The sequence below is a fragment of the Pristis pectinata genome, chromosome 13, assembly GCF_009764475.1.
Source record: "Pristis pectinata isolate sPriPec2 chromosome 13, sPriPec2.1.pri, whole genome shotgun sequence".
Taxonomy (NCBI): domain Eukaryota; kingdom Metazoa; phylum Chordata; class Chondrichthyes; order Rhinopristiformes; family Pristidae; genus Pristis; species Pristis pectinata.
The window spans coordinates 43652783-43676002 of record NC_067417.1 but is presented as its reverse complement, the minus strand read 5'-3'; the positions used below and the strand labels follow the sequence as shown (position 1 = coordinate 43676002).

Below are 23220 nucleotides of genomic sequence, written 5' to 3'. Positions count from 1 at the left end.
CCAGCGGGGCACCCGCCAATCGGCGTGCAGGGAGGCAGGGCGACGAGAGAGAAGGGGAAAACTTTCAAGGGTTAGAAATTAAAGCAACGGCTAATTTGGGAACGGAAGAGTAAATGCAAGGGTAAAACACGGACCTTGGGTGAATGCAAGGGGAAAAGGTGACACTGGGTAAAGGGTCAATGGGTAAATACAAGGAAGAATCATGAGTACAAGAGAAGTACAAGGTAAAGGACATAAAGCAAATGTAAGATTAAAATGTGAATGAAGAGCAACATCGACAGTAAAATCGAAAATAAGGCAATAGAGGGATGCAAAGCAAGTAGAAGGGCACAGGCAAGCAAAGGTTATAAAACTACTATGAGGTCAAAGTCAAGGTAGTAGGAATTATGAAGCAAAGTAACCCATGTCCAAAAGTCACTGGGAGATATGGTGCTAATGAGACTAAATTACAAGGACAAGGACATTGCTTGGAGCCTGAGGAGTGGGTAAATAAAAGGGTGATTTCTTCTCTTTCTCCTCCTAAGGTAAGAAATATATTATACATTATCTCCTTCTCCCAGTATTAATCGTTGTCTCCCTCTCTTACTCATACACTCCCATGGTATCAACACTGTCATATTTCGCTCCTTAGTCGTCCTACAAACTACATCTTAAAACTGAAAAAAGTGAATGATTGCTGTTAGCGATTTGATTCCAATTTCAGCCTTGCACTTAGTGTGGTTGTGAGTCAAATTAAACTGACTATTGGGTCTGGATTGTTGATCAATATTATTTTATCAGTGGTAAGTGATCTAAAATAGCAATAAAGATAACATAAATCAGAACACATAGAGTTTTCTGACTGGACATTGTTTCAATTTGTTTTTTAAGGAACAGCCATAGCCAGTCCAACAACTAACCCATACTTTAAAATTCCCAAATTCGGAAAAGTGTGCCAGCTTCAGTGTACTCTCCAAATAATCTCCAGTGCTTTTGCTTAATGTTAAATTGCTGCTGTGCGACTTGTCAGCAAGACTATCAGTTAACTGAAGTGAAGCAGAGAATTGACCTATATTAGACTTAGTTTGGAAAGTTTTTCTGCTCCATTCTATAACTGCTATATATGCATTGTCTAGTGGGGTCTCTGTAATTCTCACGTGGACATGAGAGGAAGGGGAAAGTGTTGCTAAATATCTTCCTCTTGTCCAACACCATTGTTCTTATGGAGAGATGGCTCTGCGGGAAGCCCTCTATCTTCTGGGAAACCCTCAGCTAGTTGGCATTACAAGGAGAGGTGAGTTTTGTAGGAGACACAAGAAATTCTGCAGATGCTGGAATCTGGAGCAATACACAAAAAGTGCTGGAGGAACTCAGCAGGTCAGGCAGCATCCAGGGAGGAAAGAAAATAGTCGATGTTTCAGGCCAAGACCCTTCATCAGGACTGGAAAGGAAGAGGGCAGAAGACCGAATAAGAAGGTGGGGGGAGGGGGAGGAGCACATGCAGGCAGGTGATAGGTGAGTCCAGGTGAGAGGGGGAAGGTAGGTGGATGGGGGAGGGGGAGAAGTTGTAATAAGCTGAGAGATAGAAGAGGCAAAGTGCTGAAGAAGAAGGAATCCGGTAGGAGAGGGCAGTGGACCATGGAATAAAGGATGGAGGAGAGGAGATGGGTAGATCATCTAGGCAGGGGAAGGGAGCCACAGGAATAAGGGAAGACAGAGTGGGTGGGGAGTGGTGGGTGGAAGGAAAAGGAGTAGAGTTACCGGAAGTTAGAGAAATCGATGTTGAGACCATCAGGTTGGAGACTCCCAAGGTGGAAATATGAGGTGTTGTTCCTCCAACCTGCATCTGGCCTCAATGTGGCAGTGGAGGAGGCCATGGATAGATATGTCAATGTGGGAGTGGGAAGTGGAATTGAAGTGGGTGGCCACCGGGAGGTCCTGGCTGTTGCAGTGGATGGAGCGAAGGTGCTCGACGAAGCGGTCACCCAATCTGCATCGGGTCTTGCTGATGTACAGGAGGTCACACCGGATGCAATAAATGACATCCTTGGACTTACAGATGAAGTGCTGCCTCACCTGGAAGGATTGTCTGGGACCCTGAATGGTGGTGAGGGAGGAGTTGTAGGGACAGATGTAGCACTTGGTGCGGTTGCAGGCACAAGTTCCAGGAGAGTTATCAGTGGGGAGGGATGAGTAGACAAGGGAGTCGCGGAGAGAGCGGTCCCTGCGGAAAGCAGAGAGAGGGGCGGAGGGGAAGATATACCTGCTGGTAGGATCCCATTGGAGGTAGCGGAGAATGATGTGTTGTCTTTATCTCTGTGATCTGGTGGATGCTTTTCTTTCTTGGTATGTATGATACTGAATCTGATACAGGGATGTAAGAGCTCTCATCTAACCCCAATTTTGAGAGCAGTATCTGCCCAGCTTCACAATTGTGAACATGGCGAAAAAGCAACTTTATTTAAACTGGCAAAATCTTTGGTCTGAACAATATTCAGCTAAATTTATCTTGATTTTAGAAGTTCATATAATGGTTTTGTAAATTGTACTGCTTCCATATGGCACTGTGAAAAATGATAAAACATGCAAAAGTACTTGCTTAGCCCAAAAAATAAAAAAAATGTTTAGGCAATATGTCTCCTTTTAGCCATTTACTGCTTATGGTGTTAAATTAGATTCTAGAATCTACAAATTATTATGTTATTAGTACAGTCAGTTCAATTGTTACTGTGTTATAATGCAGGAATATACTTGAAGAACAGAATCTTTCACAGTTTCAGCTTAAAGTATTAACTGGAAAAAGAAAATAATGAAATGCAATAATAACTAGAGCAGCATTCCAAATACAATGGGTTTATTTATCAGACTTCTTTCAGACAGATTGTTGATAGCATATTTTGGATCAGTTGTGTGAGTATGCATGCACATGAGAGTTTGTGAAATTGTGTAAAAAAAAAGATTTGCTTTCTTGTCTGTTAGAACTGGCTATTGTTCTCTTTATTATAAAGATTCAGTCCTCGTGGACATGACAGATAACCTACTGAAATGTTTTGGGGACTGTAGGGCAAGGCCTTGAAAGGAGGATCATGAGAAATTGCTGTAATCCATCCAAAATGTTGAAACTCCATTAATGATAGCACAGGGTGAGTGGAACTATCTTGGATGGTGATTGTGGTGGAGAGTAGAAAACACAATGGGATTTATGTAATTTCTCTTTCAGGTGACCTTATAGTAGAGGGACCAAGAATAATGAAAATGAGATTGTGGCAGGTATATTAGTATTCTTTGAGGAAAGGGGGCAAGATATTCTTTCCTACCTCACTGAGCTTTCCCAGTTCATTACTGGGAATGTGCTAGGAGATAAATCATGAAGTTCCAGTTTGCAGTGAGGCTGCCATTTTCTTGTTCCTGAAAGGCAAAGCTAACACGAAACCTCTGGAAGGGAAAGAACATCTCAATTTGTAACACAATTTTATTAATTTAATTAACTACAAACAACTGAGTCATACTGAGTAAGAATTATTATATGATCATGATACACATTTAGCACAATCAACAATAATGTCTATACATGAATTGTTTATGTTAGTGTAACCTATTCTGTGGACATTTATCAATGTGCAGTGTGGTGAGCTGTTTTATGTGTCACAGTTTAGTACATGTGAGCCATATTTATAAAGAGCTTTGTATGTAATTAAGCTCTATGTAGTTTTTAAGTGCCACCGCCATGGACAGGATCTGCTCCTGTATCTCTTTAATGATGTGTATGTGTGTATGACATATTTGCTGTGCAATATGTATGTATGTTTGAATGTGAATAAGGTATTTGAAGTGACATGTCCATGTATACAAGTTGTTTTTATGAGTAAACCTATTGGTGAATCATATTTAAGATTGGCTTTATATAAGCTGTAAAGGTAAGATGTGCTGTATATGTTTAATTGTGTTGACTTCTTGATACTTTCACTGTCTGGGACACTGGTTTCTTGGATCTCCTACACACAGACACATTTAGATTTTCCTTGCTAAAATATGTGACCATTTTAGCAACTGCAGAAGACAGTTGTGCTGGATTTCCCTAATAGATTTAGCACTAACCAACACCTAAAACAGATTATACCGTGTGTTTCCAAATTATGACCGCGACTAGACTTCAAAAATTCTTAATTAGCTGTAAAGCACTTTAGGTCATCCTGAGATGTGAAACATGCTGAATAAATGCAACTTGTTCTTTAAGATGCAACATCACTCTGAGCCTAATTCTTAATAACTTGTGAAGCTCACTTTTTAACTGCTACTTTTAACAAAACAAAATGTGAATCCAAAGCAGTATCACTTTTCTGACTTTTTTTCTCCTTCATCTGGAATTTCCACAGATAGAATATGTTCCTTTGACCCATCACGTGAAGGAGACATCCTGATCGAGACAGATGAATCCATCGATTCTGAAACAACCTCATCATCGTCGTCATCAGCGTCCTCCAGCTTTTTTGCTGAAACAGGTGACCGATGATGAACAGGGGAGGGAGGAGGTTTTGGGATAGGCTGGACAGTGGAGAGAGAAGGGGAGCAAGAAAGAGAAAGAAAGCAATGATATGTCTAGCATGGATAGCACGTGTGCTCAGTTGAGAGCTGGGTAAGAACACTGGTGTGTTTTTACATTGTTTTTAATACCACACGGACTACATTGGTTCATGGTGGCAGCTCAGCACCACTTACTCAGGGCAGTTATGTATGGGCAATAAAGGCCACCCACATTCCTTGAGTGAACCAATACATAACAGCAATAGGAAGGTGAGATACTATTCTGTAATATTTCCATTTAACAGCAAAAGGATATATGAAAATATTCTAATTACCTTTGATGGGAAAAGTAGTTTCCTCTATAAACCCAATTCTAAAATAAGAAATGTCTCAAGAATGCATAAATGTTTATATCCCTGGGTCTTGTGTGGTTTAACCAGAGGTGAAGTGGAGGGGAAGTGTAATCTGAGGGTGATATATCACTAGACAAGCAAGCACAGATGTTACAAGGGGCATATTTTCACACAGGATATTCAGGCATGAAGTAGTTCACTACAACATGCAATAAGATTGATGTTCCTTTTCATTGTTTCCCCCTGAACACTTATTTTCTTGAGAAATTGCATTGTTTTGTGAGTTTATGAATGTAGTTCACACTTTATCTTAGTACATCCACTAAGACTGGAGAATCCAGCATGGCTGGAAAGCAGAGCATATGTCCATTCTTTCAGGTTCACCTTGGGTTTAGGGAACCAGAGACCAGGTTACTGTTTCTCAACAGATGTCTGAAGATCCCACTCACCACTGTTGCTGGAGGTTTTCGGGAGGAGTTGCATTTAAATGGATGCCATTTGTAAATGAATTGACAAGATGGGATAGGTTTAAACCCAAAAATACAAACAGGCTAAAGTCAGCTTAAGCTAGCAGAGTGTACTTCATGCAAGGTCCAACTGACTAGCAGGGATGGAGTTGCATCTACAGAGAGAAACAGATAACACTTCAGGTCAATGACCTGAAACATTAAATCTGTTTCTCTCTGCATAGATGGTGCCTGACCAACCAAGTCTATCTAGCCTTCTCTGTTTTATTTCAGTTTTCCAGTATCTACAAAAATTTGGTTCTGGAAAATCCTGAATAGCTTTTGAGGTAGGGTCACTTTACCCTATATTTCTTCTTATTTTCATAACTAATTTACTGCCCTGACCTCCCACATTTCTATATTCTACATAATGCAAGTCAGAAATGTGAGCAGATATTGTCCACATATCTGGATGAGTGCAGCCCCAACAACACTCAAGAGCACAACACCATCCAGGACAAAGCAGATTGCTTGACTAGCAACACATCCATCATTCTAAACATTTCCTCCCTCCACCACCAACTCACAGTGGCTGCTGTGTGTGCAGCTACAAAATGTACTGCAGATACTCGCCAAAGTCTACTTCAACGGGATCTCTTAAGCCTGCAGCCTCCGCCACCAAGGACATTGAATGAATGGGAACATCACCAGCTACAGAGTCCCCTCCTGCCTGAGTCACACACAGTCCTCATTTGGAAAATGTATCACCATTGCTTCATCTTTGTTGGTTCTGAATCCCAAAACGCTCTGGACAATAACATTGTGGGAGTAGCTTAATCAGCCACCAGTATTTCAAGAAGGCAGATCACCAAGGGCTTTAAGACAATAAATTCTGGCCTTGCCAATTATGTCCAGATTGCAATGAATGAATAATTTTAAAGAATCCTGCTGGGTCCTCAATGATACAACACTGGACCATTTCCCCGAATGCATTTCTGGCATTAGACAATAGATTGCTCCATAAGCCCTGCATCATTAGAGAAAACATGGGTTCAATGAGGGCAACAATGTTGTGGGAATATCTTCACCAGAAGGACCGCAGGGTTAGAGAAGGTGGCTCATCATCAGTTCTCAGAGGTAACTAGGGGTGGGCAATAAAGCTGCTTTTGTCAGTGATGCCCACAACCCAAAAATAAATAAATAAATGGATAAACAGGGTTACATGGGATAGGGAGTGGGGTAAACGATGACCTCTGGTGACAGAGTAACTTGACAGGTCCAAGTATGCTGATTTGGGATTGAAGCCACATTCACCAGATTGACTGAAATGCAGCTTACCTTTGTTAAAGGGCATTACTGACACTGTTAATATAACAATCCAACAGCTTCTTGGTTACTGGCAATTGTGTCAGCTTTTTGTTTACATCATTTTAAAGCTTGAATTCCAATTCTCATACTATTTTGGTAGGTTTGGAACTCATGGTGCCTGGATTACGGTAACATAAACACTACACTACCATATCAGGCAGAGTAATTTCTTCAGTTCTGTTAACAAGTTCCTCTGTGTTATTAGCATGTTCTCAGTGCTGACGCAAAGAAACACTTTACTCTAGTTTATCTCCATTGCTAAATGCTTTTCATCACTACACAGTCACTTTTTTTTCCCAATGCTGCTTTGAATTTTGCAGTCCCAGAACTAAACCATTTTCTTACTGGAGCTTGACACAAGGAAATCAAGGCATTGCTACACCTTGGGGGTTGGGGGGAGGTGGTGAAACTGTTTACAGCTGTGGCATGAAACAGGTTTATAATAACTGGCAGTATCACAGGCAGCAATTCATCAGGAGCCCATTTTGTGCTACTGTTGGAGATAAGTTTCACTCCTACCCTCCCAGTTTTGCTTGGACATAAATAATGGAAAATAATCAGACAACATTCTTCCATGGTGTCCTTATAATTTTTATGCTTCCACAGGCACAAATGAAGTTCACTGCAATATCCAATAAAAGCAAGCAATGAAAATCAAAAATACTGCAAATGCTGGAATGCAGGCAAAGGGAGTTGAGTTGATATTCAACTCAACTCCCTGGCTGGCAGGTTCTGCTGTTGTGAACTCTAAAACATCAATACAAATCTTGCCATTAAGAAATACTATTCAACTGTGGATGGAATCATAAAAGGAGCCTGATTCTTTGCTTAGATGAATTTCCTGGCAGGGATCTTTGGACAGTATTCATTTGCTGGAAGCTAGGCTGATGTTTCCCAAGCAGACTTCAACTAACTCAGTATAGGATGGGAGTAGAAACCCTGAACCCGAAGTTTGTATGGTCCATTACTGCTGTCCTTAACACACCGGAGAAGTTTTGTCAATGAATTATAAATATCCTTCCATGCTTCTGTATTCATCTTGTTATTTATGCTATCAAACTGTTGGCGAGTTTAGCCACAACAGTGATGAGCTGTTTAAATTTCTTCCCACTTTTTTAATACCTATTAATAACAGTTTAAAACATGAACATTTGTTTCTAGAAAATCTTCGCATAATCCTACCTGCATGCTGGCAGATTCCACAAGTTTCTTTTTGATAAGAGAGAATGTTCCTTTGATTCCATATTTGCCTGCTACTGAGAGGGCTGCGAGGAATAACTTCGGAGTCTCAGGTCTGGGTGGGATGATATGCTGGAATCCTTTTGGTTCTGGCTTTACTGATTTTGCATCATCTTTAGAAAGAAGTTTCCTGCAAGTAAATTGCAAAAGCAATTATTTGACATGATCTTATCAGTATAAACTGTAATCTAGTAAAAAGCAGCCAATACTGTGTTTATTTAGATTAAAGACAAAGTAACTACACCAACGTTAACCAACAGTGCTCCTGGCTGCAGGGGTAAGATCTAGGTCAGCATTCACCAGTTACGTTGCCCAGTTTGGGGCCAAAGTGTAGACCAACATTCACCTGTGGTGCAGCTCTGTTTAGGGGCAGCGTACAGACCAACATTCATCAGTAGTGTTACCCAGTTTAGGGGTACTGCATGTTTACTCATCCTTTCCAGGTAAACCTTTTCTGAACTGCTTCAAACATGTTAACAACTTCCTTTGGATAAGGAGACCAATATTGGACATGGTGCTCCAGATATGGTCTCACCAATGCCTTATACAAAAGAAATATAACTTCCTTAAGTTTGTCTTGAGAGATTCTGCAGATGCTGGAATCTGGAGCAACACACACAAAACGCTGGAGGAACTCAGCAGGTCAGGCAGCATCTATGGAGGGAAATAAACAGTCAACGTTTTGGGTCGAGACCCTTCATCAGGACTCGCCCACACTGCCTCTGGCTCCTTTTTTATTACAGTGAACATTGTCTACTGAAGGCAGTGATTTTCAACTAACAGCAGTGTCTGATGCAAAAATGTGTCAAGAATCATATCACATGGGAAGCTAAAGGCAGCAGGGGCCAGTCCTGATGAAGGGTCTCGACCTGAAACGTCAAGTGTTATTTCCCTCCATAGATGCTGCCTGACCTGCTGAGTTCGTCCAGCATTTTGCGTGTGGTGTTCCCTAAGTTTGTATTGATGTTCTGCGGTAATAAATAATAGCTTCTGTTAAGTTTCCTAAATGTGGTGGAACCTGCACACTACCCTTTTGCAAATCATGTGTTAGGATATCCAGATCCCTCTGCATCTCACAGCTCTGCAATATTTCACCATTTATATAATATGCTACCTTTTTTATTTTTCCTGTCAAAATGGACAATTTCACCTCGTTTCCACAGAATACTCCATTTGCCAATTCTTTGCCCATTCAGTCAACCTATCTATATCCCTTTGCAGCTTCCTTATGTTCTCTTCACAAATTACTTTCCTACCTAACTTTGTGTCATCAGCAAAAACTTCACAACCATACTTTCTCTGCCTTTAATGGCCATGTAAAAAGTAGAAGCCCTACAGTGCACACTCTTTATATCTTGCCAACCAGAAAAAGATCCATTATGCCTAGTTTCTGTTTCCTTATGACATTCATCACTTTCTGATCTAAAGGCATGGTCCCCTAACCAAGAGAACTTTGGAAGAATGCAGTTATGTCTTGTGCAATGTTCTCAACTGGTTCCTTTAAAACCTGAGTTAGAAACAATCTGGTCTTTCAGATTTGTCATTCTTTATTGCCATTAATTTTGTTGATTTTCCTTTCCCTAATTCAATGCTAGCTTTGCTGGCACACTTCCCCTGCTGTGGACTCCAATGCACAGTGATTATGTCTGCCCGCCATTTCTTCATTTTCATCTGCAACATCACTATCATAGGTTCGAGGAGCCCACGTTGTTTCTGACCACTTTATGTCCTTATAGAATATGTTTTTATTAACTTTGACATGCCTTTTCGTGCTTTCTTTTTGTAGCTGTTATCACCTATTAGTTGTTTTTCACTATTAGTCACTTTTAGTTGTTTTCTGCATGTCTTCTGCACACAAGACTGGTAATGTCTATTTTTGTAAGCTTTTTATTTTACTTTTATGTTTCCCCTTTCCTAGTCATTCATGGTTGGTTCTATTTTTTTTGGCAAGAAGAATCTTGTCCCTTAATGGTTAAAGCTGATTGTGTGGCATACTTCTGATGATTTACTGTCATCTTACCCATTAGCAGATTTGGCCAGTGTATTGTGGATAGATTGTCTCATTGGGTTAAAGCCAGACTTAACTCAATCTAGAACGTTAGCTATTTTGCCTTTCTCCCTCTCCAACATTGTTAATAACATTATAATTGCTATTGAAATATACTCATGATCTGTTACATTGTTAAGTGAATTGAGCTCACTGCTAAATTTAATATGGCTTGCCCCCTCAATGCAGTAAACTTTGGATACACTCAAAAAAACTCACTCCCTTTCTATCATTGAATTGTCAGCCTACTCCAGTTAACATAGAAGTTAAAACTACCCATTTAAAACACAGGTTTATCAAATCTCTGGATTTGCACTTTTCTAACACACCACAGCTCCTATCATGGAGCTTATACACACCTATGCCTACTTATGCCTATGTCAGTGTTTCAGCTGGCTGATCTCTCATTAAGTTGTATGAACAGGATTTGAATGTACGGGAAACAGCTAGCATTGAGGTTTGGATTAGAACTTCACATGTGAAATTCAAAGATCACAGCAGTGAATCAAATCCTGCCGTAATGGAAAACAAATAAAACTGCAGATGTTGGAATCTGAAACAAAACCAGAAATGCTGGAAGCCCTCAGCCAGTCAAGCAGCCAAGCATTTGCATTTCTGAGTCAAATCCTGCAGCAGATTAGAGTTTCTGCATCAATGATGAGCTCCTGAACAGAAGCAGTACTATTGCCAGGAAGCCTGCCAAAAATATTCAAATTACATGAAACGTTCTGACATCAGTGACATGATTGATGGGCTGGTGTGATCCTCAATCCACCCCATTTTCAGCAGCAGAGCTGCCATGGAGAAAAATCTAAGCCATTGCGACCAGGCCATTGCCTGGTGGAGGTGCACTCATAGCAAACTGGCTGGTCTCTCTCTGAGCTGCCTGGACGAGATTTACCATTTTAGGAGCAGCTGGCACCGAGGTTGAGATTTAGAACCTCTTGCGTGGTTACATTTAATTACTTAATTGCATAAAATGACTCGTATCAAAAGGAGTATTCCTATTATTACATGAATAAAAACAATAATTGTTAAAAACCAGTTTGTACAGACTTAGCTTTCTTTCGGAGCAGTTTCTGAGAATCCGGATAATGGACTAGAATGTCATTCAAGTCTTTCTTGTCGAGGATGAAAAGATTTGCAAATCCATGAGCAACGACATTTGCAGTCCGCCGATTCCCGCCTCCCACAGACAGCAAACTATAAGATGAACATAGGTGAAAGAGGAGGGCAGATGGGATCTTTTTAAATTCAACACATAATAGTGTAGATATGATTCCTAGAAAGTATCACACATTTATGTGAGGCTTCAATGATTTTAGTCCACAAATAGTTGAGCCCTATACATTGGGCTGATGCTAGGCTCAGTGACTGATCGATGTTGATGGGTGGCACAGTGGTAGCTTGGCTTCACCATTCCCAGTTTGCAGAAACTGGACAGGCTGCCTATTCCTAAATTTAACCTTCTAGTTTCCAAGTAACATCCACTTGTTACTGATTGTAATCTAATGGCACTCTATTGCAACCCGACAACTAATGATAATGGATATATGGCATTAAATGTACATAGGATATAATAATTCCCAATGGATGAGCAATCTGCTAATTCTTCCTGTCTTGGGTGAAGTATCAGAGGGCACCTGTCAGTTCTATCTGACCTCGTATTTAAGGTGACGCTCAACTATTCTGTCCCTGGGGAAAAAAAAACAAGCTTGCTAATAGAGGTAACATTTTTTTCTCAATGGCACTGCCCCTACATACCATTTCAGATTCCATTTGGGTATATTTTTCAGGGTTTTTTACAATTTGGTTAAGTGAAAAAAAAGTTTAATTCTGAACTGGTCTGAGAAAAACACTTGGAGCCTCACCTGATCTCACCAAACACAGAGCCTGCTCGCAGAGTTACAAACACAGTCTTGTCATCAGGGCCACCAACAACCTGGACCTCTCCAGCTTTAATGATGTACATTTCTCTTCCAATCTCTCCCTGAAACAAACAAACAGCTTCTATTCAGCAGACAGCTTGAAACGTTGTCATCAAGAACTGGAGATGATCCTTCAAAAAGATGAATGTATGGGTGTATGAGTACATATAGACTAACGTAAAGATAGTTACATACAGGAAACTTGCATAAACATACATATCTCATCCATTCATTTTTTTCCTATAGCCAGTTTACTCCTGATTTTAATCTGTCAATGGAGAATGAAATTGGATGGCATATAAATGTGACTGGAGGTACATCTGGTATTTGATCAGAAACTACCCAATTGGTTCAAATTGATCCAATATATAGACAGGGGAAAGTCTGGGTCTATTCACAACTCACGGCTTGATGATTCTGCTTGTTGTTAAACACGTCAGTGATGAACGGCACAAGTAAAATGACTCTTATCAAAAGGAGGTCAGTGCATATAAACCAAAGCAAAAGATGTTTATTCCATTTTAATGACGACTGATGTAAACTGCATTACTTATTTCATAATATTATAGGATTAATGAAAGAAAAGTAAATTTTGTTCAATCTTTAAGATAGTATTTGAAATAATGATGCATGTATAAGTTTAAAGGCTGAAACAACAAGTAGAATGAAGAATATCTGTGCTGAATTTTTTTCAGTTTACTATTTAGTGGGAAGGTCATGACTTTGAACACAAATGTAAAATGAGTGAAGGAGCTTCAGCAGTGTGGTTGCACCTCCTCTACAGATATCAATGGAAATAAAAATCAAAAGAGAAGCAAAACCAGCTACTGGTTCTAATCCAAAGTACAACCAGTGAATTTCTGGTTGTGCAGAGGTTGTGCGGAGAATGGAAACACAGTACAAGACTGCTATGCGACTGAGCTTGTATAATAGAAAGCCCAATTATCAATTAAAATTGCCCATGTTTTGGCAACTTAGCTGGTTAGTTATTCCAAAAGTGATTTGTCTCACTCAGCAAAAGCTTGTTGGCTGAACCTTGACTCAGTGGTAACATCCTTGACTCGGAGTCAGAAGATTGTTAGTTCTCATGCCTGAAATTTGAGCATAACGTCTGAGCTGATCCACCACTGCTGTACCAAGGGAGTGTGGTCCTGTCATGGGTGGGGATTTTCACAGAAGATATTAAACCACCTGCTGCCTCAGATAAAAACAAAAGGTCCATTACCTTATTCAAAGAAGAGCAGGGGAGCTGGTGGCCAAACCAATTTTACTAGCCCAACAAATACCATTAAAAACAGATATCTGGTCATATTCACATCGCAGTATCTGAGACATTAATGAATCGGTAAGTCTGTGCAGAACCGGGGACAAGCAATAGAGTAGATAGCTGGCTGACTTCAGGACAAAAAACAGAGATTGGCTGTGAAGGTAGCTATTATAATGGAAGAAGGTAGGTCCAGGTGTTCCGCAGGGATCTGTGCTAGAATCATTGCTGTTTACATTTAGACTTTGGAATCAAAAACACTATTTCTAAAGTTGCAGATGATATGAAACCTGGGAAGTGGGACATAGTCAATATTGAGAGGGATTGCAATAAATTATCAGAAGGCAGGATGGGAAGATAATTGGCAATGGAGTTCAACACAGCCAAATGCAAGGTAATGTGAATGGAGGAATAAGGGAGTCTCGGAGTGCAAAGGCATCAATCACTAAAAGATGTACCACAGGTTTAGCAAGGCATTTAAAATGAGCAAACAAACACCAAGAATTATTATTAGAGGGATAGACTTGAAAAGTAGGGAAATTATGCTCAACCTGTATCAAAAAACAATTGGAATATTGTGTATAGTTCCCATTGTCAAATTCTAAAAAGGATGTGGAGACATTGGTGAGGGTGGAGAGAAGATGAACAAGAATGATACCAGAAGAGTGAGGGTATGCATGTTAGGATAGGATGAACAGACTGGGTCCCTTTTCTCTTGGGAACAGAAGGTTGAGGGGTGAAGTAATAGTGTTTTATAAAGTGATGGTGGATGTTGATGGAGTAGAGACAGAGTGAATGTTTCTGTGGGGAGATGTGGAGAAGAACATAAGTGGTGCCATCAATATAAGATAGTCATCAAGATATCCGAAAGGACATTTAGAAGAAATTTCTTTACTTAAAGAGCAGTGAAAGTTATAAGCATGTTTGAAGCAATGGTAAGAATGCCCTTTTTGGAATTTGACAATGGGAACTATACACAATACTCCAATTGTTACAAGAATGCATTTAGGGAGAAGTTGAACAAGCATGTGAGGGAGAAAGAAACCAAAGGGTGACACTGATAGATTTAAAGGAAGACACGGGAGGAAGTGGGAGTGGAGCACAGGTACCAATGTGGACTCAGGTCAAATGTCTTGTTACTGTGCCAGATATCCAAAGGAAGTTTAGGGGTTTTGAGGTTACCTTCTTACATACGTAGTCACCAGGCAAATATACAACTGACTTGAGTCGCTTCAGCATGTCGTAAACCATCTGTCTGTCACAGCCCTGTACAGAGGTCAAACAAATGGAATGAGAATTGAACTTCCAGCCCCTGCATAGTCTGTTTCACTCATCTGCCACTTCATGAAGTGAAAAAAGACCCAACAAAAGGAGATGTATGAGATATTAAGACAAGGTTAGGGGAGCTCTTATAGAGGGGTACAAAGCTATGGAGGGGCTATGATACTTTTCCATATTTACTTTTTTTCCATTGGCAGCCAGAAGACAGAAAATTAATATGGTTGGAAATAAAAGAAGAAATGGTGAGGAGAATTTTCTTTTAACACAGTTAATTATTAGAAGCTGGAATGCACCATCTGAAAAAGTGGCAGATTCAGTAGTAATGCTCAAAAGGGAACTGGATATTTGAAAAGTAAAATTAATAGGACTATGACATGTGGCAATGAGCAACCCCATCCAACCCCCATCATCCTCTCATGCTAAGTGTTCTCCAACACATAATTCCTCATTCTCATTTAAAATGGGAGCACACAGTAGCAACAGTTCATCATCTTCCCAATCAGTCGTCCACCGTTGGTGCTCCTTCCAACCATCTTGAAATTTGTGTTTGTCTCAGAGTCAGCTTCATATTGGGGTACGATGCTGCCACTGATTTGTATCTAGGTCCTTAGTTAGGAGAAAGAAATGCAGAAAGCAAGGAGGAGAAACAGGACTGGAGATAAGTTGCCACAGATCGATGTGTTAACCTCAGCCTGGGGAGGCACTGATCTTTTGCAGTCCTGCTGAGAAGCCTGGAGAGAGAAGTGTTGGTAATGTGGCCTGGTTCAAAACCCACCAGCTTGATAACACAGGGTCTGTGCCTTTTCTAGGACAGGGATCAGCTGCTGCTGAAGAATCATCAACTTGGGAAAGAAGCCGGATGTTCCCTCCAAAATCTGCTGATCTTCCAGTGGAAGGGACCAACCACAACCAGAGCTGCTGACCTACACAATCCAAGGTCCTGGAATCCTCTGGTGGGCTACTTTGTGATGCCTCCCTCACCTCACCTCCTTTACACAAAACGTACAAAAGCGCTTGTGGTGTATTTATAAAAAAATAACAATTACACTTCTTTAGTATAAAAAGGTTGAATTAAAAAACTGAAACGGTAAAATATTGCCTGTGATTGCAAGAACTGCATAGATTTTTGCTGAAATGTGAATTAATTTTGTAAAGGAAAAAGAATAGTCTTCTGAGAGATCTGTCCATAAACTATGTGACGTGGGAGGTGATTCCTGTAACTCGGGCTCCTCTCCAGTGCCTTCTCCACTCCTCCGTCCTACTGCTATGTATTGTGGTAGTCTTCCTTTTCTGATGCGCTAACAAATATGTTCTACACTCTACCCTGTCTGAAATTTAACATTGTCCAATGGTGATAAATGCTGTACCCCCATCAGCACACTCTACCAGGAATTTGTCAAAGAACACCAAGACAGCAGCTTTAGTAAGTGAGATTTTATTCAGACGGGACAAAGGCATGTTTAAATACCTACCTGAGCTGATGTAGAAACTCATCTACACTTCTCTGAGTCCCAGGGAACTGTGTTACTCAAATTAAATTTGGAGCCAATTTAACAATAATTAAAAAAAACACAGTATTAACATCCATCAACGATGTTAATTGTACCAGCTAGTGCCCTCCTGCATTCAATCAGAAAATCAACAGATTCACTGAGTCAGTTTCTCACAGAAACATGCTCCTGTTAAACTTCAGAGTGGGTGTATTGCACCACCTTATGATATAAAAAGTCAAAACTTTTACAAACCCTTTGCCCACCCTAACCCTCCCAACCTCTACCAGCTCATCTTTTCTTGGGGCTAAAATCCCCATCTATAAAATAAATTAGATAAGGTAAACAATTTGGATGGTATTGAAAAGAGATTTAGAAATCTTAGCTCTCAAACAACCAAGGTGATTTTTGCGAAATTTGAGTGTGAAGCTCTATTTGCCGTTGTTACTTTTGATTATACAAATGCCTCTGAGCAGGAGGACATGGTTTTAACATTGTCCTATAGACTTTGATCATTCACTCTTGTGTGTTCCAGCTAGTATTTCCCTTTTATAACAACACAAGTCCCCCTTATTCAGTCCCTCTACACCTGCTCCTATTGGCTGTCTCAGTACCTGAAAGAGTGCGACTTTACTGACAATGTTGTAGTTAACGTCAATGGCGATGTCCAGCCTCATTTTATCAGGGAGCTGTACCAATAGCTCTGTTTCATCTGGAGAAAGAGATAAAATTAAGTATCAGTAGGGAAGATGAGACATCAATGCACTTGGCAGTAAAAATTTCTTGAATTATGCCTTGTATTCTGCTTCTAAAACTTATTCAATGCCAAATGATTATAAATTAAGATTAATGGTATTATTTCTGAATGTACATCATATTTAAAACAACATAGAAAAACTGGTAGCTGTTTCTGAGACTACTCTTTGTAGGGTAACCAAAGTTGGGAACCAAATATTCCTGGTTAATTTACTTCTAGAAAAGACAGGCAAAATTAAAAAGAAGGTGGAGTTGCCCTAATAGTAAAGAATAAGATAAAGGCAGTGGGGAGAAAGGATCAAAGATCAGAAAATTAAGACAAAGGATCAGTGTGGGTGATGCTAAGAAGGAACAAAGAACAGAAAACATTGACGGGAGTAGTATATATGTCTCCTAATAGTAATCATAGAGTTGGACAGAGTATCAAAAAATTTGAGGTGTGAATAACACAGACAATGAAATGGTTATGAAAGAGTTGGTCTTCCCACAGAACGAGCAAACCCAACACGCAAAGGTATTTTGGAGGACAAATTCATGGAATGCATTTGAGACAGAAAGCTGAGGCCATGGACCAACCAGTTTAACAAAAGACATTCAGAGGCATAATTCAGAATTTTCAATGATTATTCCCTTCAGGAATAAAAATGCACCTTTAAAATTTTTTTTTAATTCGTTAACTGGATAGAGACACTGCCTGCAATGCCAACATTGATTGTTCATTCCTAACTACCCTTAAACTGAGGAGGGAGTTAAGAATTAAGGTAATTGGTTGGTCTGGAGTTAGATAAAGGTTGGACCAACTAAGGATGGCAGATTTCCTGAGTGAATAAATGGGATCCTAAAACAGTCCAGTAGTTCCATACTTATTATCAAGCCTAGCTTTTGTTTCTAATTTTTGAATTTCTCATATCTCATGATGCTCCCAACAAAGAAGGGAGCCATTTGGCTCATTGAGTCTATGTCAGCTCTCAGAGCAATCTCATTCCACCGCCTATTTCCCTGTAACCTATTCTCACTTACATGAACATTAACAACCCCTGATTCTCCTATCAGCCACCCATGCAAGGGCAGTTTAAGTGATCAGCTGCAATCATATTGAATGATGGAGCCAATTAACACAAGAACCAGAGCAGTTTTGTGATGAGGGTGGAAATTAGAGAACCTGTGGGAAACACATGTGGTCACTGGGAAAACATGCAAACTTCACCAAGACAGCACTGAAGGTCAGAATCGAACCCACTTTGCTGGAGCTATGGGTTAACTGCACAACTTGCAGTGCCATTGTGCCACCCAGCTAAATTCATCTGGAGACGCAATGAGGAAGTGAGATAGAACAAGGATTCAGTCAGAAAGAAGAGCTACCAATGTGGGATTTTGAACATGTTTCTGGTCAATGGCCAAGTACCATGGCTGCTGATCTGGTAACTTAACCACTACCACATCACCCTGTTGTACATTGTGTTATTCCCTTACCAATGGAAGAATATGCCAGCCTTACAGAGGGTGCAACAAAATTCACCACAGTAATTGTTGGGATAAGAGAATTGTCTTTTGGGGACAGATCAAATGAAATTGGCAGTAATCTGTGAATATACAAAATTCTTCAGTAGCTGGACATGGTAGAAAATGGTTGGTTATTTTCCTTGGCTGTAGAGTCTAGAATAAGAGGTCATGGTCTCAGGATAAAGGTCCGTCATTTTGGAGAAAGATGAAAAATTTCTTCACTCAAAGGATCATGAATAGAAAGTAGGAGGAGTACATCATTTGTCCCTTCAAGCCCACTCTGCTATCCAATACGATCGCAGCTGATCATCTAGCTCAATATCACATTCCACTCTCTCCCTCTGTTCCTTGATGTGGTATATCAGGAATCAGTCTGTGAACCTTCATTAGTCAGTGTAACCTTCATTGCACTTCCTCTATGGCAAGTATATCCTTTCTTGGGTAAGGAGATAACAATTACACAGAATACTTCACATGTGGTCGTACCAAGGCTCTGCATAAATTTAGCAAGACATCCTTGATCCTGTACTCAAATTCTCCATCAATGAAGGGCAATATACCATTTGCCTTCTTAACTGCTTGGTTTACAAGAGCAACCAGATATCTTTGCACATCAACACATCCCAAAGTAAAACGATTTAGATAATATGCCACCTTTCGGTTTCTCCTACTGAAGTAGGTGACTTCATATTTATCCACATTATACTGCATCTGCCATGCTTCAGTCTATGCTGCCTTGAAACCCCTATGCATTTTCCCCACAATTCACAATCCCACCTAGTTTAATGCCATCAGCAAACTTAAAAATATTACATTCTGTTCTCTCATTAATCATTGATTTTTCATAGAATCATAGAAAGTACAGCACAATACAGGCCCTTCAGCCCACAATGTTGTGCCGACCTTTAAACCTCGCCTAACACTATCTAACCCCTTCCTCCCATATAGCCCTCTATTTTAAATTCCTCCATGTGCTTAGCTAGCAATCTCTTGAATTTGACCCATGTACCTGCCTCCACCACCGCCCTCCATGCCCCAACCACTCTCTGGGTAAAAAACCTCCCTCTGATATCTCCCTTGTACTTCCCACCCATTACTTTAAAGCCATGCCCTCTTGTATTGAGCATTGGTGCCCTGGGAAAGAGGTGCTGGCTGTCTACTCTATCCATTCCTCTTAATATTATGTATACCTCTATCATGTCTTCTCTCATCCTCCTACTCTCCAAAGAGTAAAGCCCTAGCTCCCTTAGTCTCTCCTCATAATCCATACTCTCCAATCCAGGCAGCATCCTGGTAAATCTCCTCTGAACCCTTTCCAACGCTTCCACATCCTTCCTATAATAAAGTGACCAGAACTGGAAAGAGTACTCTAAGTGTGGTCTAACCAGAGTTTTGTAGAGCTGCATCATTACCTCGCAGCTCTTAAATTCGATCCCACAACTTATGAATGTTGACATCCCATAAGCTTTCTTAGCTAACCTATCCACCTGTGAGGCAACTTTCAGTGATCTGTGGATATGAACCCCCAGATCCCTCTGCTCCACCACACTCCCCAGAATCCTGCCATTAACTCTGTACTCCACCTTGGAGTTTGTCCTTCCAAAGTGTACCACCTCACACTTCTTTGGATTGAACTCCATCTGCCACTTCTCAGCCCAGCTCTGCATCCTATCAAAGTCCCTCTGCAATCTTCGACAGTCCTCCACACTACTTACACCACCACCAACCTTTGTGTCGTCTGCAAATTTGCCAACCCACCCTTCTACCCCCTCATCCAAGTCATTAATAAATATCACAAACAGTATTGGTCCCAGAACCGATCCTTGTGGGACACCACTAGTCATAGCTGTTTGTTATGAATAACTAAGGCTCAAGTACTGATCCCTGCAATATCCCACTAATTACTGACTATGAGCCCAAGAAAGACTGGTTTGTTCCTACTCTGTGCTTCCTGTCTGTCAACCAATTTTCAGTCCATGCCAATATATCACCCCAATACCATTTCTGCTTCAATTTTACACACCAACCTTTTTATGTAGGATTATGTGGGAAAACCACATCCAATGGTTTTCCCTTATCTATTCTACCAGTTATATCCTCAAGTCACTCTAATAGATTTTGTTAGCACAATTTCCCTTCCAGAAATCCTTGTTGACTGTCTAATTCCATTGATATTTTTGAAGTGTCCTGTTACCTAATCCTTTATAATAGCCTTTACTATTTTCCCCAACAATTATGTTGGGCTATCTGGTTTGTAGTTTCCTGTTTTCAGACTCATTTCCTTTGTAAATGGCAGGGTTACATTTTCCACTCTCCAATCAGCAGGAACGATTCCATAATCTACACAATTCTTGAAAATGATATCCATGCAGGCACCACTTCCTCAGCTACCTCCTTTTGTAATCTGGGATGCAAAGTATCAGACCCTGGGAATTTAATCTCTTCAATACACTTTCCTTTGGTCCCTCACCTGCATTAGATCTTGTTTCCCTAACACATCTAGAAAGTTACTTGTGTCCAGTTCAGTGAAGGTAAAACCAAAGTATTTTATTGCTCTGCTATTTCATCCATTTCTGACTGTGGGGGACCCAGACTTGACTTTATTAATATATTTCTTTTTACATATTTTTACAAGTTTTTACAGTCCACCTTTATGTTCCCTGAAAATTTACTCTCATGCTTTACTTTTGCTCTCTTAATTAATTTATTTGTCCTTTTCTTAAATATAAACTAATCCTGAAATTCGCTACTTTGTCTGCCAATCTTAAATGACTCTGTGGATCTAATACTATCCTAATACTATCCTTAACTTCTTTTGTGAGCCATAGTTAAGAATCCATGTCCACCTCAGATAGCTGGCAGGGCTGTGGTTTAATATCTCAGCTAAAGAAGGACACCTCCAACAATGTAGCACTTCCCCAGTATTGCCAACCTGGATTATAATCTCACATCTCTGGAGTGGTACTTAAACCCACAGTGTTATAATTTAGAGATGGAAGTGCGACCACAAATCCATAGCTGATATCTAGTACGGAATACATTCTTTTAACCAAATGATCTCTTCAATTTCACCTGCTTCTGCTAACCAATGTTATTGGTAGCTTCCAAGGTTATTGGTAGCCATTCTCCTTGCCCTGATACCTCTAGATCTGTCACCAAATTTTAAAATCTGCATCAGCTGCCCTCTTCCATCAGTGTGCCTTTGGTGGCTTCCTGATCACCAAGAATCTCTAAATGACAGCCGCCTACCCTCCCCATTCTTTATATCTCTGAATGGTCGTCTGCTTTCTAAGGGCGGGCAGAAATTCTGTTCTTCACAAGATGTCCTGGAACCAGTCCCAACCTGAAATAATCAGGGAGTTCTTTTGGTCTCCTGCCCCTACTATGGAAACTATGGAACACCGGGAAGCTCTTAGGATCCATGTAGTTAGGACAGGACATTTCTCTTACAGGTTACAGGTCCTGGTCCTAGCAATCATTTTTTTTAAAGTCATAGTCTATAGAATCCAGCCTTTTTTATGGTTAGAAAATACAGCAGAACTACAGCTTGACCCCAAGCATAAACCATATTTGATGTTCATTCACATAGGCTGATTGTGAGATTACAACTCAAAACTGCGGGCAAATATATCAGACCTACCCAGCATTCCTTGTGACTCCCAGGTGAATTCATACCACTTCCGCACTCGGTTCTGGACTCCTCGAGGAATTTTGTACAAGTTCATATATCTCACGGTGTTATCCATACAATTTCGATAATAAGTCTGCCCAGCAGTAGCTGCACCCACCACATCTCTCATCTAAGAACCAACAAAAACAGTGGATTTTTGCCATGACTCAGTTGTGGATATTCAACTGAATATGAGCCAAATCCTCAACTATAGATATGTTAATATTCAATTTTGAATGTACAACGATAGTATAGAAGACAAGCATGTCAGTGCACTAAGAGAATAATGGATACAATGGTGGAGAGGGCCAACATATATCACAACCTCTGCAAAGGCTTACAAAGCAGTAATTCTGAAAATACTCAAGTTCAGTCTTCATCCATAAAGGGTGTCCTACCCACCCCTAACAGTGCAGACATTTGACCAACAGCTATATTGTAAAGAGGAAACTGAAAAACCTTTCACCTCTCAGAGAGCTACAGTCAAACTGGTTAGTCAGAAAGGAAAGTTGATGCTTTTAAAAAAATTGCATCCCATTTTATTGTTATTTTTCTGTCTAACATCCAGTGTGGAGGTCAATACATGACTTCTAGACCTCTGCTGTTGCAATGAGTCACTAGTGAAGTGAGGGGTTAACTTGTTTATTTAAATGCTTTCTCTCCATTAAATCCTGCCAGTTCTCTCAGTGACAGTAGGCAGGATTTTATACACAAAGACCTTTCATCCATTGCCTTTTGGTAGTTCTATCCATTAAGTCACAGCACTTTTGTTCTCTTGAATGGATGATCTATGACGTAAACTAAAGTGGAATATCACAATCAAGGCTAATTGGTTTTGAAACAGAGATGGTACGTTTCAGTCCCAATGAAGAGGAACACTGAACATATTAGCTAATCTCTCTTTTCAGTTGCATTTAGATTTATAAACTTGCCATTTCCTTTTCTTTCAATAGTAAGTTCAGTACCTGGCCAATCATGATGGAGAAGATGAGGACTCCCATGAAGTAGTTGACAAGCTGAAAGAAAATTTCAAACACTGTCTGTGGGTCAGGTAACCCTCCAATTGTAATCAAGGTCTTCACAGCCCAGTAATAGCACCTCATATAACTGCAAGGAAAGGAAATGCAGAGTGCATAAAACCTCAGTTTCAGGTACAAAGTAATTTTAATTGAATATTTACATTTTAGGGCTGATCGACATATGGTGATTAAGATGAATAAATAGAGTAAAAAGAAAGAAATTACAGCCTCAGGTGGAGAAGTCCAGAACAAGGGGTCAAAACAAAATTCAGGGTGTTCAGGAAGTACTTCAGACAAAGAGTAGAAAGCATCTGGAGCTCTACTGTTTTTGCATCACTATTCCTGAGTTGGAT

General features: G+C 40.2%; 1 protein-coding gene across 1 annotated transcript in view; it reads right to left on the bottom strand.

Moving 5' to 3' along the window:
* The window catches only part of LOC127577504 (cyclic nucleotide-gated cation channel beta-1-like), a 42348-nt gene that overhangs the window by 3210 nt on the left and 15918 nt on the right, over positions 1-23220 (bottom strand). Inside the window, exons 9-16 of the mRNA XM_052028737.1 lie at positions 22814-22955; positions 21819-21978; positions 16534-16631; positions 14331-14414; positions 11828-11946; positions 11013-11159; positions 7853-8039; positions 4325-4524 (exon numbers count right to left, since the gene is read on the bottom strand). Coding sequence (XP_051884697.1) covers positions 4325-4524; positions 7853-8039; positions 11013-11159; positions 11828-11946; positions 14331-14414; positions 16534-16631; positions 21819-21978; positions 22814-22955 — 1137 coding nt within the window. The remainder of the gene's footprint in view (positions 1-4324; positions 4525-7852; positions 8040-11012; positions 11160-11827; positions 11947-14330; positions 14415-16533; positions 16632-21818; positions 21979-22813; positions 22956-23220) is intronic.